Below are 13,541 nucleotides of genomic sequence, written 5' to 3'. Positions count from 1 at the left end.
TAAGGCTCACTGGTCTATAATTACCAGGGTTGTCTCTACTCCCCTTCTTGAACAAGGGGACAACATTTGCTAGTCTCCAGTCTTCTGGCACTATTCCTGAAGACAATGACGACAATGACGTTCCTGACTTATGCCTTGTAATTGGTGGACAGGCTTTGGGAGTCAAGATATGAGTTACTCACTGCAAGATTTCTAGTCTCTGATTTGCTGTTATAGCCACAGTATATTTTGATTAGTCCAGTTCAGTTAATGGTCGTTGGTGAACCCTGAGGAGTTGACTGGGAGATTCCATGATGGTAATATCATTGAATATCAAGGACTGATAGTTAGATTTTTTTTTTTGTAGACTGCCATTGTTTGGCAGTTGAGGCTGGAAAATCCCTTACTATATGTTTGCCCAAGCCTGAATATTCTTGATGTCTTGTTGCAGTTGGTACTGATCTGCTTTAGTCCATATCTAGAGAAGAATATGGAGAGATTAGAAAACCTGATGGTACGGAGGGATCGGAGTGTCCTGTTCCATGAATCTGACAAAGTTAGTATGCAGTTACAGCAAATGATGAGGGAGGAAAATGGAATGTTGTCACTTGTTGCATGGGAATGGGATATAAAAATCAACGTCTTACTTCACCGGTACAGGGTTTTGTTGCAACCACATCTGGAGAACTGTGTAGAGTTTTGGGCACCTAAACAGTTCAGAGCGAGTTGCTTGTTTCATTTTTTGGGGTGAAGGATTAGCTTAAAGGCTGAACATGTTAGATCTGTTCCTATTGGCATTCGGAGAAAGATCACGTTCCCTCTTAAAGCTTGTAGGATTTCGGTAGATAGGGTGAATACCAGAAGGATGTTTCCTCTTGTGGGGAAACACTAAAACTGGGGTACTTTGTTGAAGAATAAATGGTATCACCCCTGTATCAGAAGGGAAGAGAAACTTCTGAGGGTCATTATAGAATTCTTTTCCTGAGAATGTAATGGAGGCTGAGTTTGCAAATTTTATTCAAGGCTGAGTTAATTTTTTGGACGGAATTAAGTGTTATGGTGTGTAGACAGGAAGTGGAACTGAGACCACAACTAGATCATCCCTAATCCTGTTGGATGTTGGAAAAGGCTTGAAGGGCAAAATAACCTACTGCTGTGTTTTGATGCTCCTTTTCTTGGTATCCAGTGGTATCTGAATAACTCTTTCTCCTCCCTTCTCATACAGGGATGATACCATTTATTCTTCAACAAAGTGCCCCAGTTTTAGTCTTTCCCCACAAGAGGAAACATCCTTCCAGTATTCACCCTATCCACCGAAATACCTTTTGCTGTCTAGTTGGATTGTTAATCAAATCTTACATAGATCCTCATTTTTGAACACATATTTTAAAAGGATATTTTATAGACATATGTTCATAAAATGTCAAATTTACTGTTTCAGCCAAACATGACAACCGCGACCTCGCCTATTCTGCTTAAGTGGGATCCCAAAAGCCTGGAAATACGTACTGTGACGGTGGAAAGATTACTAGAACCATTGGTTACACAGGTAAGAGAATCAGCATTAGATTTAATAACTCCCTACCCGAATCAAACTTCAAAAGACCTACCACGTTTGATTTTTTTTTTTAAAATAACAAATTTAGTGGTGTGAATTATGATCACTTGGCTTCTGACCTCATTCTGCCCTTGGTTCAAATGTGTATAAGCTGAATTCACTGGGGTTGGGTGAGAGGGACTGCTTTTTGACATCAGGGCACCATTTGACTGCATTTGGCAATAAGGATGCCCTGGAAAATTTGAAGTCTGAGTGAATTGCCAGTTTAAAAAGCGTGTGTGGGAACCTTTTTCACTGGCTGTTGCCATACTAAATACAAAGGAACATGGTAGTGATCTATTAGGTTAATTATTTCAGGCTCAGGAATACTTGTATTCCTCCAGGCAGTGTCATGGGTTCATTGATCTTCAGTTGCTTTATAAATGATCTTGTCCCCATCATAATTGCTGCTGATTCCAGAAATTCACTTGCATTTACAACTCATTACAAACCAGTCTGTGCCTGCATGCCACAAGATATACGTCTCCAAAACCTTAGATTAATGCCATCTAAGTCAATAATAATAGCCTGACCTAATGGAACTAGTCCAAGTCATGACTATTCCTGATACTGGCGTAATTTTTACACATTTCACAGAAATTAAATTTATTGTAAAAATTGCAAATGAAATGAAACATTTTTTTTAAAAAAGGCAGTAGTTTTCAGTTGATGCACTTTCGGATACCAGCTTGCAACGCTGGTCCAATGCCAGTTTTATGTCACTGTGTTAACAAAAGTTATCCTTTTCTCTTCAGTCTTACTTTCTTGCGCACTGAAACATAAAGAATGACCTCTCATTAACCCTTGCTAGCTGCTAGCAATGTGCAGCAGCAGAGACATCCTAAACTCCAATTGGCTGACAATGCTTGGTCAGTGCACGATAAAACTCTGGTTAGGTAGTGTATGCCCAGTTCTTGATATGTTAAACATAATGGCCATGTGAGTGATATCACTTCCTAATGTCCTCTGATTCGTTCTTTGACTTGCCAGCTACTTTGTAAGGTTACTCATTTTGTCATAGTCTCTTTTTCAACTTGCCAATTTTATATTTTTAATACTGATAAGATGACTCTTGGATGTGGGAACAGAGGTAGGCCATTCAGCCCAATGTGCCTGCTCTGCCATTCAGTTAGATCGTGGATAATCTGATAACTAACAAAACCACATATTCCTGCTTTGTCCATAACCCTTCATTCTCTGAAGGATTAAAAATCTGTCTCTCTTAGCTTTGAATATACTTAAGGATCTAGGCTGTACAGCTCTGTAGTAAATCTGTGGAGTGCTTTCCTCATCGACAGCACCTTACCCAGGGCTAGAAGACTGGAGTTTGGCTAATGGGGTGCCATTATTTGAGAGGTGGTGAGGAAAAGCCAGGGAACTAGATACCAGTGATTGTGACATCAATTGTTGGAAAGTTGTTGGAGAGGATTCTGAGGGACAGGATTTGTGTATTCAGAAAGGCAAGGACTGATTAGGGATAGTCAACATGGCTTTGTGCATGGGAAATCGTGCCTCAGTAACTTTGTCACTTATTCAAAGAGAATTAATGAAGGCAGAGCGGTGGGTGTTGTCTATGTGGACTTCAGTAAGTTGTTCGAGAAGGTTGTGGTTGGTTGGCTCGCCAAGCTGGTTCGTTGTTCTACAGACATTTTATTACCCTGCTGGGTAACATCATCAGTGCAGCCTCCGATGAAGCGCCGTTGTGTTTCCCCGCCTGGTTTTTAAACTCTGTAGTCCATTGAGCTGGATTACCTCACTTATGTTTTCCTTTGCAATGGAGTGTATATGGTGTCAAGTTCTGTGTTTGTTGATGGCTTTCTTCTTGGAGTACCAGGCTTCTAGGAACTCCCGTGTCTGTCTCTGCTTTGCTTGTCCCAGGATCTTGGTGTTGCCCCAATCAAATTGGTGTTTCTCCTTGTCCATGTGCATAGAAATGAGTGAGTATTGGTCGTGTCTTTTTGTAGCCAATTGGTGTTCGTGTACCCATGTTGTTAATTTCCTTCCTGTTTGTCCAATTTGTAGTGTTTGTCACAGTCTCTGCAGGGAGTCTTGTATATGACATTCGTCCTGTCCATAGTGGGTAGTGGATCTTTGGTTTGGGTGAACAGTTGTCGTAGGGTTGATGTGGGTTTGTGTGCTACTCTGATGCCCAGTGTTTGTAGGAGTCTTGCAGTTAGTTCCGATGCCTTCCTGATGTAAGGTAGCGTGATGAGTGTGTCGGGGCGTGTAGTATCTTCCTGGTGTTGTTTGTGTAATAGGCATCTTCTGACCCAGTTGTTTGGATATCCATTGTTCTTGAATACCTGGAAGAGGTATTCTTCTTCTTGGCGTAGTTCTGTGCTGCTGCAGTGTGTTGCCCATTTAAACAATGTTCACACGCAGCCTCATTTGTGTGTGTGTGTTAGGATGGTTGCTGTTTAAGTTCAGTACTTGGTCAGTGTGTGTGGCTTTTCTGTTTACTTTCGTTTTGGAATTCCCCATTTGTCCTGTGCTCTACCATGACATCCAGGAATGGGAGCTGTTTGTTCTTCTGTTTGTTCTCCTCTCTAGTGAATTTGATTCCGGTGAGGGTGTCATTTTTTAGTTTGTGTGTCTCCTCTAGTTTGGTCCGTTTAATGATGACAAAGGTGTCGTCCACGTATTGTATCCATAGTTTCGGTTGGATTAGTGGAAGGGCCGTACTTTCCAGACTTTGCATCACCGCCTCGGCGATTAGTCCGGAGATAGGTGATCTCATAGGTGTCCTGTTGATCTGTTTGTATGTTTGGCCGTTGAAAGTGAAGTGGGTGGTGAGGCATAGGACCAGTAGCTTCAGCATGTTGTCTGTGGAGATGGTTTCACTGGGGTCTTGGTCTTGTTCTCGTAGTGCTGTCATGACTGTCATCTCATTACTGTGTGATAAGGTTCTACATAATAGACTGGTTAACAGGTTAGATCACCTCGAATACAGGGGAGAACTAGCCGTTTGGATACAAAATTGGCTTGAAGGCAGGAGGCAGGGTGGTGGTGGAGCATGGTGTGCTGCAAGGATCGGTGCTGGATCCACTTTTTTTTTTCATTTATAAAAATGATTTGGATGAGAATACGAGGTATGGTTAGTAAGTTTGCAGATGACACCAAAATTAGCAGTGCAGTGGACAGTGGTGGTTATTTCAGTACAACGAGACCTTGATCAGGTGGGCTGATAGGCTGAGTGGCAGATGGAGTTTAATCTAGATAAATGTGAGGTGCTATATTTTTGGTAGGGCAAATCAGGCCAGGACTTGTACACTTAATGGCAAGGCTTTGGGGAGTGTTGCCGAACAAAGAAACCTTAGAGTGCAGGTTCAAATTTCCTTGGAAGTGGAGTCGCAGGTAGGCAGGGTAGTGAAGAAATTGCATTGAGTATAGGAGTTGGGAAGTCATGTCGCGGTTGTACAGGACATTGTTTAGGCCACTTTTGGAATATTGCATTCGTTTGTGGTTTCCCTGTTGTAGGAAGGATGTTGTGAAACTTGAAAGGGTTCAGAAAGATTTACAAGGATGTTGCCAGGGTTGGAGGATTTGAGCTATAGGAAGAGGCTGAATAGGCAAGAGCTATTTTCCCTGGAGCGTCGGAAGGGTGACCTTATAAAGGTTTATAAAATCATGAGGGGCATGGATAGGGTACATGGATAGGTCTTTTCTCCAGAGTGGGAGAGTCCAAAACTAGAAGGCATGGGTTTAAAGTGAGAGGGAAAATATTTAAAAGGGACCTAAGGGACAACTTTTTCACACAGAGAGTGGTGCATGTTTGGAATGAGCTGACCGAGGAAATGTTGGAGGCTGGTACAAATATAACATTTAAAAGGCGTGTGGATGAGTATATGAATAGGAAGGGTTTAGAGGGATATGGGCCAGATGGTGGCAAATGGGACCAGATTTATTTAGGATATCTGGTCGGCATGGACAAGTCGCACCGATGGGTCTGTTTTTGTGCTGTACGTCTGACTCTGATGCTTACTTTTTCTGTCTGTTGCTGATCATCTTGATTTTACTTGTGCATTTGCCTGCAAAGTTTATTTTCTCTTAGAGGTTTATAAAATCATGAGGGGTGTGGATAGCGTGAATAGCCAAGGTCTTTTTTTCCAGAGAGAGTCCAAAACTCGAGGGCGTAGGTTTAAGGTGAGAGGGGAAAGCTATAAAAGGGACCTAAGGGGCAACTTTTTCATGCAGGGGATACTGTGTATTTGGAATTAGGTACCAGAGGAAGTGGTGAATGTACCAGCCTTCACAACATTTGAAGGTCAGAAGTCCCACAACACCAGGTTATAGTCCAGCAGGTTTATTTGAAATCACAAGTTTATGGAGCGCTGCTCCTCCATCATGTGAAGTGAAGAGAAGAACACAGGCCCAGAATTTACATGCAGAGAGATCAAAAAACCATACAAATGGGAGTGGAGTGTTGACAGCCTGCAAAATAATCTCTGCATGTGATCAAAAGTGTCAGACAGTGTGAGTAAAGTGTCAACAGCTGAATTGCAATTGAAAGGATGAGGCAGAGAGATATATACCGGATGCATCAACATTTTCTTCCTTTGAACTCATGGTAAGGAATCACTGAAACGATTACACAACAATATCAATTTTCTTCCCACCATTAGACTTACCATGGACTACTCTTCAGAATCAGTCTCATTCTTGGACACACTCATCTTTGTCAAGGCCAGCCACCTCAGTACCTCACCCTACCGCAAGTCCATGGATAATCTCACAATGCTGCATTTCTCTAGCTTCCACCCTAAACATGTTGAAGAAGCCATCCCCTACAGACAAGCTCTGCGTCTACACAGAATCTGGTCAGACGAGGAGGAATATGACGGACACCTAAAGATGTTGAAAGATGCCTACTTAAGGACAGGATACAGTGCTCGACTCATTGATTGCCGGTTCTCACGCGCCACAGCGAAAAATTGCAACGACCTCCTCAGAAGATAGACACAGGACACGACCAGTAGAGTACCCTTGGTCGTCTGGTACTTCCCCTGAGCGGAGAAACTATGCTACGTTCTTCGCAGCCTTCAACATGTCATCAATGATGATGAGCATCTCGCCAAGATCGTCCCTACGTCTCCACCTCATGCCTTCCAACAACTAACAAATCTTAAATTGGCCATTGTTCACAACAGACTATCCAGCCTTCAGGTCAACATTGACCACAACACCACACAATCCTGCCTTAGCAACCTCTGCAAGACAAGGTAGGTCATCAACATGAGTACAACCACTTACGATCCAGCTGTTGACACTTCATTCACTGTCTGACACTTTTGTTCACCTGCAGAGATTTATTATTCAGCCTGTCTGTAAATAAATCTAGTCCCACTCCGCTCCCATCATCTGTATCATCTTTTGATCTCTCTGCCTATAAATTCTGTGCCAGTATCCTTCACTTCATCTGATTAAGGAGCAGCGCTTCGAAAGCTTGTGATTCTAAATAAACCTGTTGGACTATAACCTGGTGTCATGTAATTTCTGACGCTTGTCTACCCCAGTCCAACACCAGCACCTCCACATCATAAAGTAACATTTAAAAGGCATCTGGATGGGTACATGAATAGGAAGGGTTTAGAGGGATGCGGGCCAAATGCTGGCAAATGGGACTGGATCAGTTTAGGATATCTGGTTGGTGTGGACGGGTTGAACTGAAGGGTCTATTTCTGTACTATACAACTTTTACTCTGACTCTCCCTCATTAATTTTTGGTTTTTTAAAACTAACCTAATTCTCTGGCTTAGATAACAAGGTGGATGAACACAGCAGGCCAAGCAGCATCAGAGGAGCAGGAAAGCTGATGTTTCGGGCCTAGACCCCCCTCCAGAAATGGGAGAGGGGAAGGGGTTTCTGAAATAAATAGGGAGAGAGGGGGAGGCGGATAGAAGATGGATAGAGGAGAAGATAGGTAGAGAGGAGACAGACAGGTCAAAGAGGTGGGGATGGAGCCTGTAAAGGTGAGTGTAGGTGGGGAGTTAGGGAGGGGATAGGTCAGTCCAGGGAGGATGGACAGGTCAAGGGGGTGGGATGAGCGTAGTAGGTAGGAGATGGGGTGGGGCTTGAGGTGGGAGGAGGGGATAGGTGGGAGGAAGGACAGGTTAGGGAGGCGGGGACAAACTGGGCTGGTTTTGGGATGCGATAGGGGGAGGGGAGATTTTGAAGCTTGTGAAGTCCACATTGATACCATTGGGCTGCAGGGTTCCCAAGCGGAATATGAGGTGCTGTTCCTGCAACCTTCAGGTGGCATTGTAGTGGCACTGCAGGAGGCCCAGGATGGACATGTCGTATGAGGAATGGGAGGGGGAGTTGAAATGGTTCGCGACTGGGAGGTGCAGTTGTTCATTGCAAACCGAGCGTCGGTGTTCCGCAAAGCGGTCCCCAAGCCTCTGCTTGGTTTCCCCGATGTAGAGGAGGCCACAACGGGAACAGAGAGGTATCAAGGTATCAGAGATGGTCCAGGTGAACATAATGTTGGGGTGGAAGGTGTTGAAGTGGATGAACTGTTCGAGCTCCTTGTGGGAGCACGAGGCGGTGCCGATACAGTCATCAATGTAACAGAGGAAGAGGTGGGGTTTAGGGCCAGTGTAGCTACGCTTAATCGTTGCTACTTTGCATGGTTTTCCTTTCAACCTGATGCTATCCTTAACTTCCATGGTTAATTATGGTGGACTTATCCCCTTCCTAGAATCTTCTTCCTCACCAGAATATATGTTTGTGAGCCGTGAACAATTTCCTGGTTCTTCTTTATCGTTTTGCCAGCCTTCTTATCTGAGGGTCCTGTGTTAACTTTTTTAAAATAATTTCAAGAGCCCTTGTTGTCCAACTTGATATTACTTAGTTTACCCTCCAAGTCTACTTTTTCCCTCTCTTTTTTGATTATTTTTAGGTCATCTTTTGTTGCCTTTTTGAAACTTCCCCAATCCTCTGGCTTATTACTCATGTTTAATGTTTTGTATGTTCGTGTTTCTATTTGATCCTTAACTTCCCTGGTTAACCATAGGATTCAAGGAAGGAGATAAACCATTCACAGTGGAATATATCTAGGCTATCAACCATATTTTTTCCTATATATCTGCCATTTTCTTTTTCGTCTTTGCTGTTAAACTCCTCTTCACTGTTTGCACCAACCAGCTCTGCCCTCAGTCCTTTGTAAATATCCTTTATTTAAGTCTAGATCCAAGGCTCTTGCGCTCTCGCTCTTTTCCCTCCCCCCGGACGTCGTCCACTTTGATATCATAAACCTGCCTCATCATACATCACCCAATCCAAAGTAACCTGATCCCTGGTTGGACCCACACACCCCTCACAGCAGTAATTAATTCTTTAACCAATACTGGTATAGCCCCACCTTTTTTTAATATCCTTGTCTCTCCTGCCTGAAGAGTTTCTGTTCTCTTAAAATGCTGTCAGATTCCCACAAATCTGCCAGTTTAGTTAGAACCCTCCCCAACAGCATGAACAATTCTCTCCACAAGGATATTTATCCCAGTCCTGTTCAGATGTAGACTGGCTTGTACAATTCTCAGGTTCCAGAACTCTAATGACTACCAGTCTGCAGGTTTCCTGCCACTTGTTAAATTGCCCAACTCTCCTCTTTCTATGCACACTTGCATTTAGGAAGGAGAATCATTGAGAGATACCTACGTCGGCGGTTCTGCATTTCAGTCTCCCACCTGACTCCCTAATATTTGCATTCAGGACCTCACCCCGTTCTTATGCAAGTCATTTGTAGCAATGCTGATCACAACTTTTGGTTGATCCCTATTTCCCAGAAGATTGTCATGCAGTTGCTACTTAACATTCATGCCGTGGAACCAGGGAGGCGAGATTCTGTCCTCGAGTCTCTGACCACCTACATGCCTGTCTGATATCCTGAGTCCTCTCTCTTTTTAAAAATTCTTTCACAGGATGAGGGCATCGCTGGCTAGGCCAGCATTTATTGCCCATTCCTAATTGCCAAGAGGGCAGTTAAGAGTCAACTACATTGCTGTGAGTCTGGAGTCAGGCTGGGTAAGCATGGCAGTTTCCTTCCCTAAATGACAGTGAACAAGATGGCTTTTTTCCAATAATCAACAATGGATTCAAGGCCACCAGTAGACTCTTAATTCCAGATTTTTATTGAATTCACATTCCATCATTTGCCATGTTGAGATTTGAACCTGGGTCTCTGGATTAACAATCCAGCGATAATACCACAGGCCATTGCCTCCTCTAAGTGGTCTTGCATCTGCCTTCCACATACAGCTGGGCTACCCTGGGTGACTTTGACTTGGTTTTGGCTGCAGTCTCCTGATGAACCATAACCATCACCAGTCTATCCAGAATGCAAAACTGATTCAGTGAGCATGATGAATTCAGGAGATTCCTGCACTGCCTGTTGGGTTCTCGCAGTCTTATTAGTGATTGTCCATTCTTTTGCCGCCTGTACCCTTCTAACCTTTGGCATGACCATCTCCTTAAATGTGCTATCCGCTTAATTTTCTGTTTTTTGGATGCCAAACTGACTTGGCGCTGCCTCTGAAGTGTCACAAACTGGAGTTATTCATCCTTATTCAGCCAGTGACTCATCCTGAAGGTGTGTTAATCTGGGAGACATGGTCTGTGACATTACACATATGCAGGATATACACTGCATTTTTCCAACTTGACCTTCTATTTGGTAACTTTATAATCTCTTTATATTACAATTAAGCAATAGAAACATGTAACAGTATTCACCAATCGGCTTCCACTGTGTTCTGAACTAAGAGCCATCTACAGCGGGGAGCTCTAGTGCAGTTCTCTCTCTCATGGTGAATTCCTCACTACCAACATCCTTGGGTTTACCATTGACCAGAAACTCAACTGGGCTGTCATATAAACACTGTTAAACACATACAACAGCAGGTCTGAAGCTAGGAATACTGTGGTGAGTAACTCAACTCCTGACTCCCCAAAGCCTGTCCACCATCTACAAGGGTCAAGCCAGGAGATTTGGGTGTAGCTCCAACAATACTCAAGCAGCCTGATACCCTCCAGGACAATCCTGTTTGATTGACACCACATCCACAAGCATGTACTCCCTCCACCACTGCTCAGTAGCAACAGTGAGTATTGTCTTTGAATCACTTATTGTCATGTGTATTCGATTATAAAATTCAGTGAAAAGTGCCTACGATCGCCATGCATAGGCACCATTCATATTAACTTAGAATAAAAATTTAAAAAATACTTTAGAGTCTAACTTTTCCTTCTCCGCTGCTACAGTCCCACTTTGAGCTACGCCAACCCACGCCATGCTGCCCCCAGTGTCCCGCTCCAGGCCGTAGCTCATGCCATGTTGCCGCCGCCAGAGTCCCGCTCTGGTCTTCACAGGCTGACTAACTGACTCTGTAGCCCTACTGCCTCTGAAAATGCTGCTGCCGCTCCGGAGCCCATCAAAGCCACCTTCTCACCGAAGAGCTCTCTTTATCAGGTAAGTTTGAGAAAAAAGTGGAAGAATTAAAAAAAAAAGAAAAGTTGAAGGAGAGGACAAGCCTGAGCACAGGAGCCCGTACGCTGTCTACTTTGCCGCACTGCAGAAAATCACCAAAGATCCTAAGACAGCACCTTCCAAACCCATGACTCCTTCCATCGAGAAGAACAAGGGCAGCAGATGCATGGGGACATTGCCACCTGCAAGTTCCTCTCCAAGCCACTCACTATCCTGACTTGCAAATATATCACCATTTCTTCACTGTTACTGGGAAAAAACCTGGATTTCCTTTCCTAAGGGCATTGTGGATTGCAGTGGATCAAGAAAGCAGATCACCACCACCTTCTCAAAGGCAGCTAGGAATTTACAAATAAAATGTTGGCCAGCCAGTGATATCCATGTCCCATAAGTGAACTACAAAAAGAAATGTTTATAGTTTCTCCACTCTTGCGCTGTTTTCAAGCTTGCTGACTGCTCCTCCTTCTATGTGGCGCTAACTGCTTCTCTCAGGCTCTTAACTTGACATCTCCTCTTCTTGGATGGAGATGTTCAAATTCCTGATCAATTTTGATCATGTAAACAAGAGTAAACTATTTCCATTGGCATGGTTTTAGAGGATGCAGATTAAAGTTATTGTGGGGGCGGAGGGGAGTGTGCGGAGAGAATGAGTTGCGGAAAATAATCTGCAGTGAGTTGTGATCTACAGTGCACAATATGAAAGGATAGTGAAACAAATTCAACAGTAACTTTCAAATGGAAATTGGGTAACTGCTTTGGAGGAAATGTTTTCAGAGTGGGAGAAGATGGTGATTTGGATTGATTGTCTAGGTCTTTCAAAGCTAAATGATCAGAACAACCACCTCTTGGTATGGCATTATTCTCTGATACCCAGTAAGATTTTTTTTTTCTGTGTAAATATTACCAGCTTTTGCAGTCCATTTTGTGGTCATAGCATGAGTACCCCATTTTGTCGCTGTCAATTCAGAACCTTAGAACTTGCCGCAGGTCATGAGATCAGTATTATCAAACAAAGAACTGCAGATGCTGGAGTCTTGAAGTGAACAAAAACAGTTTTTTTTGGAGAAGCTCCAGCATTTCTGTAAGTACCTGTGAAGAGAAAACAGTTAACATTTTGACTCCAGTGACCTTCAGAATTGTTCTCAAAGAACCCCATGTGGTTTTAGGACAATAGTTGCATAGGTGTCATTTAGATTAGGTTTTAATTCCACATTCCTGATAGCTTGGGCCTGTGGGTTACTAGTCCAGTGATATTACCTCTGCCACACCCATCACTAGGGCTAATAATTCTTTCTGGGCACTATCCAGGACCCTCCATAATGTTACATTTAATTGAAGATTCAATGTCACACATTCACAGAAAGATATACTGAATTTTGATTAACCCCAGTGGAGATAGACTTTCAATCAGGAAAACACCCATTGTCCTACACTTGCTCTCACTGAACCAAATTTGGTTGCAACTTGACAATTTTCCTTGGATCCTGTGGGCTCTGAGGTCAAAGACGCCAATGTAGCCATAAGGTCTAAATTGTGCTTTAATTCTTCTCAAATGCAGTGAACAAGCACAGCAAAGTTTCAACCTAGTTTTGATGTCTTAAATTTGTGGACTTCTGCAGATATCTCCTCAGTGATGTACCTTTTTGCCAAGGACTATATGGCAATAGGGTTCATGAGACATAAGGCTGTTAAAACAGTAGACTATATAGAACAAAGAACAAAGAAAATTACAGCACAGGAACAGGCCCTCCAAGCCTGCGCCGATTCAGATCCTTTATCTAAACCTGTCGCCTATTTTCCAAGGATCTGTATCCCTCTGCTCCCTGCCCATTCATGTATCTGTCTAGATACATCTTAAATGACACTATCGTGCCCGTCTCTACCACCTCCATTGGCAGCGCGTTCCAGGCACCCACCACCCTCTGCGTAAAGAACTTTCCACGCATATCTCCCTTAAACTTTTCCCCTCTCACTTTGAAGAAATTTGATACAGAACAGTGTGCAGTGTAGTTGGTAGAGAGTCCATAAAAACAACCTATTTTCTTTCTTTTAGAATTATCAGTATTATTTCTAGTTGAGTCCAATGTTTAATTACATCCGTTACAATAAACTATTTTTAAATTATGATATCTATTGTTAGAACCTTGACTGATTTTGATTTTGTTTTTAAATTTTTATCAATTTTGGTTTGGAGGTATGAACTGAGAACTCTGAGCTGAAAAGGACCTTTAAACTGAGGGAAACAGCTTGTGTTTAAAACAGAAAAGAACAAACAAGATATTTGTTTGTGAGACCAGGCCTAGAAGTTAATTGCAGGTTAGTATGTGATCAAAAGGTTCGATAGACACTTTGACATCGGGGAGTGCAGTATGCTTCAGCAGAGTACATTTTGTTATTAACAAGGTCATTACCATCGAGCTGGTTCAGCAAGTCTGGAGCCTCTTCTGCTCCAGCAGATGACAGATATTGAATAGCAACTGG

At 43.1% G+C, this 13,541-nt stretch overlaps 1 protein-coding gene across 3 annotated transcripts in view; it reads left to right on the top strand.

Moving 5' to 3' along the window:
• LOC109923508 (catenin alpha-2-like) overlaps positions 1-13,541 on the top strand; it is a 437,044-nt gene that overhangs the window by 36,149 nt on the left and 387,354 nt on the right. For all 3 annotated transcript variants that reach the window (XM_048602775.1, XM_048602784.1, XM_020523539.2), the window contains exon 2: positions 1,421-1,528. In XM_048602775.1, the coding sequence (XP_048458732.1) occupies positions 1,427-1,528 (102 nt within the window). In that variant the 5' untranslated portion in view covers positions 1,421-1,426. The remainder of the gene's footprint in view (positions 1-1,420; positions 1,529-13,541) is intronic.

This window comes from Rhincodon typus, chromosome 1 (genome assembly GCF_021869965.1).
Source record: "Rhincodon typus isolate 14 chromosome 1, sRhiTyp1.1, whole genome shotgun sequence".
Classification (NCBI taxonomy): Eukaryota; Metazoa; Chordata; class Chondrichthyes; order Orectolobiformes; family Rhincodontidae; genus Rhincodon; species Rhincodon typus.
This window is presented reverse-complemented; position numbering and strand designations above follow the sequence as displayed.